Source organism: Macrobrachium rosenbergii, chromosome 22, assembly GCF_040412425.1.
Source record: "Macrobrachium rosenbergii isolate ZJJX-2024 chromosome 22, ASM4041242v1, whole genome shotgun sequence".
Taxonomy (NCBI): Eukaryota; Metazoa; Arthropoda; class Malacostraca; order Decapoda; family Palaemonidae; genus Macrobrachium; species Macrobrachium rosenbergii.
In genome coordinates, this window is record NC_089762.1 from 33,615,891 (window position 1) to 33,620,890 (window position 5,000).

Sequence of the window (5,000 nt, forward strand, 5' to 3'; positions counted from 1 at the left end):
TATATATATATATATATATATTATATATATATATATATATATATATATATATATATATATATATATATATATATATATATATATATATATATATATATATATATATATACAGATAGACAGAGAGAGAGAGAGACAGACAGACAGACAGAGAGAGAGATTGATTGATTGATTTCCAATTACAGTATGTTTATGCTGATTAATAAAAAATCAAAAACATCTGATTTAAATAAAAAAAAAATCTGATTTAAATCGAAAAATTCTGAATTTTTTGATTTTTAAAAAAAATCAAGAAAATCACCAACCCTGACCGAAAGTGGCCGTAATATCAAACAATAACGATGATTGTTGAAATGATGATTATGTGTCTGTTTGGTATGTTTATTCATTATATTTTCTCAGTAGTGGAGGTTTCAGCAAGCATGCAAAATTCTGTAGAGAATATGAAAAAAGAGGAACTACTAGAAAATCTAGAAACAAAAGTGAACAGCGGAATATGCAATCTAAACAAGGAGGAAGAGAGTGATGCCAAAGACAAAACCATAAAAAGCCAAGAAACTGTGAGGCTACAAGAAGAGCGCGATAAGAAAGCCTCCGAGGTAACTGAGAACGTGGAAGTCGGAAATAAAATGAGAAGTGGTCTTGTCGAGGCAACTCAAGAGGAAACGAATTATCATCGAGGAAGAATACACCAGCAGAAGGAACGATCGATAACAGAAGTTGAACAGTACAAGGAAGAGAACAGTCTGTTACGCAAGAGACTCGCAGCAGTTCTCAGTGAACAGCAGGCTTTGTCGAACGCCAGAAAAAGGATGTCGTCTCTCGAGGAGTATCTAGAAAGGGAAAAGAAAGCAAAAGATGAACTGGAAGCGACATATATAAAACATTTACAGGATGCGGACGAATTTGCCGCTGAGGCGATTGCCGTCGTCAAACAGTTAAAACGGGATGTTCGTCAGAGAGACCGTCACGTCGAGTCCCTGAAGCAGGATGTCGACAAAATGCAGCTGGAGAAAATGTCCATGGAAAGGAAATTCCAGCAAGAAAAGGAATCACTAAGAAAAGAGAAAGCAGAACTAGAGGATATCCTCAGAAGACGGCGCCGAGAAGAAGATCAACTGAAGAATTGGGTAAGGGACAAAATGGAAGAAGCAGCAATGTTAAAAAGAAAGACTCAGGACGTGGAACAATGGAATGAGGAACTGAAGAGAGAGAATGGCAGCTTGTTAAAGGAAACAGAAAACTTGAAGCTGTCAGGAGGAAAGCTACAGAGACAGTTGTCTGAGCAGAGGTTCCTCGCCGTTGAAGATAAGCGCGAACACTCATCTTTTGACAAAGAGGACACCCATTCCAAAGATGAGAACAGGAAATCTCACACAATACCCAACGACGAGGGTAAAGAAAGCAAAGAAGAATCAGATAGTTCGCTGGCACAAATACTGGAAATAGTATTGGGGAGACGAAAGCATCGAATGAAACAAAGTTCCTTAGGTCCTAAAGGAGACACAGGAAACCCGTGGCCCAAGCTCCCAGAGGTAGATCTTAACTACTCGTTACAGCAAACAACATCCCTTTCTGACGATGACAGTCTGATCGAATACTTGGGTAAACTGGACTGGAAGCCAATATATCGCCCTCTTGTACATCTGAATCATGTGAAGAGCAAATTCGCCAGATCTGTGATTCTATATGATCAATATACTACGTCAGAAGAAAGCCCAGAAGAGACCCAAATGGGAGGTCAAGTATTTGATCCCTCTAATTATGGTTCCCCCGACTGGTTCTCAATGTATGGTTACGGGGATGGATATTATGACTCAGGAATGGACCCAGCACAATATAGTTGGACTGAGCCCTCTCAATCCTATTAATTTCCTTGGCTGCCATTTGTCTCTGTTTGTGTAGCTGCGTGTCTGTTTGTCCCTCCTCTCCCCCCTTCCACTCCCCTCCCCTCCCCTCCCCCCCTTCCCTTCCCTCTTCACGCCCTTCCCCTCCCCTTTCGCCTTTCCCTCCCCCCCACCCTCATCCCTTCCCCTCCCCTCCCCTCCCCTTCCCCTCCCCTTTCGCCTTTCCCTCCCCTTCACCCTTATCCCTTCCCCTCCCCTTTCGCCTTTTCCCTCCCCTTCACCCTTATCCCGTCCCCTCCCCCCTTCACCCTTCCCCCCTTCCCCTTATCCCCCCTCCCCTTCCCCTCCCCTTTCGACTTTCCTCCCCTTCACCCTTATCCCTTCCCCTTCCCTTCCCCTCCCTCCCCTTCCTCCGAGGTTGGGTGGTGCAGCTTTCACATCATGTCTGCTAGGTCTTTGGGTTGCTCCTAGCTTCTTGCAGCACCTATGGATGGGTGCCAGCATCAGCTGGAGTCATGTTGGGGATGTGTGGGCCTGGTGCCTGTTTACAGCTAGGTGCACTAGCAATGAGCAGTTCAAAGACCTGGCAGATGTGATGTGGGTGCTGCAACGCTCAGTTGGGTGTCCACTTTGGCTGGTTTGGGGTCACCACATCCCTGTGCCTGTTGTGGCTGCAGTGCTCTGTGCGGGGTGAAGTGGTAACCTTGTATGGGGAGCAGTCAACCATCGTGGGCATAAGGAAGTGGCAACCCCAAGTCAGTCAAGGTGGTGTGGCTTTTCATTGTCTGATAGGCCCTTGGGTTACTCCCAGTTTATTGCCCTCCCATTCCCTCAGCTGGGTTGGATGGGGCGTGTGGGTGTAAGCCTTGGGACCGCACCATTTTCCCTCTCTGGGTGGTGTGGCACTGGAGGTGGGGTTGCAGACTTCCGGGTTTTTGTCAGGCTTCTAGGGGTGGGGTTACTGGCCCCATGCCATTCGTCTGGACCCTAGCTGGCGCTGTGCCTGTTCGTAGCTAGGTGGAATGGTGGGGGTAGGCAAGGAGACCTGTTAGCTTGCTTTTGATGTCAATTTTCAGGCTACGAAGGTACGTAAATTTTGCAGAAACATATTTGAGAGAGAGGGAGATGTACAGCTATATACACAAAAAACATAAAGCAGTGATAGCTCTCCAAATGAATATTTAATCAGGAGGCCTTCTTCTAAGTAATGCAACATCCCTCAAAGTGAATTTAATTAGTTGTCCATTTCTCTCTCTCTTCCTACAAGGTGCAGCTCTATTTTCATGGCGGTGTTATTGACAACAAAACTCATTTATATAAGTTTGTTCTGAGGATTCTCGAGTATCAGCTGTGTGACTGACGAAAAAAGTTAAAAGGGTGAAGTCCGAAGGCTTACCCCCCTAAAACCCCATTTGACCCCCCCAGAAGGGTCAAATGGGGGTTTTTAGGATGTAAGCCTTCGACTTCACCCTTTAACTTTTTCGTCAGTCACAGCTGATACTCGAGAATCCTCAGAACAAACTTATATAAATGAGCTTTGTTGTCAATAACACTGCCATGAAAATAGAGCTGCACCTTGTGGCAAAGAGGGAAAGAGAGAGAAATTGGCCCACTAATTAAATTCACTTTGAGGGATGCTGCATTACTTAGAAGAAGGCCTCCTGATTAAATATTCATTTGAAGAGCTATCACTGCATTATGTTTTCTGTGTATATAGCTGTACATCTCCCTCTCTCTCAAATATGTTTCTGCAAAATTTACGTACCTTCGTAACCTGACATCAAAAGCAAGCTAACATAATTACAGTGATAATTAGGATGGTGGCATTAATTTGACCAATAAACAGAAACACTTACATGATTCTGTACTGTAAAACCTAAAAGTGTAACTTGGAAATTGGGAAATAACTGGAACAAGTCAAACTGGATCTAGAGCACTGTCATCCCACTGTTCGTGTTACCATTTCAGAGTTTAAAATGTTCTTAGAATTAATCAACATTACAATTTTATTAGTTTTCTGTAAAAGAAAATTATTGTGACAGCTTTATCTGCCCGTCCGCACTTTTCCTGTCCGCACTTTTTCTGTCAGCCCTCAGATCTTAAAAACTACTGAGGCCAGAGGGCTACAAATCAGTATGTTAATCATCCACCCTCCAACCATCAAACATACTAAATTGCAGCCCTCTAGCCTCGGTAGTTTTTATTTTATTGAGGGTTAAATTTAGCCATAATCGTGCGCCTGGCAACACTATAAGACAGGACCCCAACGGGCCGTGGCTGAAAGCTTCATGGGCCACGTCTCATACAGCATTATACACTGTACAGAAAACTTGATTGCGCCGATGAAGCTTCGGCGTATTTTATACTTGTTTTTAATCATGTTTAAGTGACTTCTCTATCAATTTCATGTAAATCTGGGATTGTTTGTTTGATCTTCTTGTGGCAGATAGGAAACAGTTAATTCCCAACCTGTAAGCGTGGAGTTTGCTTGAAATAGCAACAGTGAGACTGGGGCTGTAGAAAGTTTATAAGGACACTGCCGAGGAGAATAGGTAGTCCTCCGTGTATTTTTATAAGAGAGACATGTCAGATGGCAAAGCACGTTTTTTTCTCGAACTAACAAGCAACGACGACACGAAACAACTGAAAACTAGTAAAAGAAGGGCAACGAGTACATCTTACTAAGGACTGCTTACAATACTCAGGAAGTATTCTGCGCAGTGGTTACCCACTTTTCATACAGGATACTTGTCCATGGTCCACCGCCCACCATAACCCATGACTAAAGTGACTGTCTGCAGTCCTACCCTCTAAACTCCTTAGGTTTTATACATGCATATCCTCAGATTATGACCCCCTGCATTCTGCTGCATGGCCCCCAGTTTCAGAACCACTGCTCTAGCAGGCAATAGGATAAATTTAAAAAGAAACATGAGATAGAAATAACTGCAATAATTATTCAAAAAATAAAACTGATGGGGAGGAAACAAATGAGACATTCAGTACAAAACTTTATTGTGAAATATGCGTGCTAAACGAAAGAGATATTTTATCAGGTAACATTAAAATGAAGCAACTATAAATTAAACTACTAACAAGTTTCACAAAATACTAAAAAAAAAGGTAACGTGTGAAACACCATCAAACTACTTTCAA

At 42.8% G+C, this 5,000-nt stretch overlaps 1 protein-coding gene across 1 annotated transcript; it reads left to right on the forward strand.

The window, feature by feature from the left end:
* Positions 1–419: 419 nt before the first annotated feature.
* LOC136850457 (trichohyalin-like) lies at positions 420–1,868 on the forward strand. The gene has a single exon (XM_067124033.1). It carries the CDS (start codon positions 420–422, stop codon positions 1,866–1,868), a length of 1,449 nt encoding a protein of 482 aa, XP_066980134.1.
* The last annotated feature ends 3,132 nt before the right edge of the window (positions 1,869–5,000 follow it).

Excerpts from the sequence above, each read along its gene's own strand:
- LOC136850457 (XM_067124033.1), top strand. The coding sequence starts at position 420 with ATGCAAAATTCTGTAGAGAATATGAAAAAAGAGGAACTACTAGAAAAT.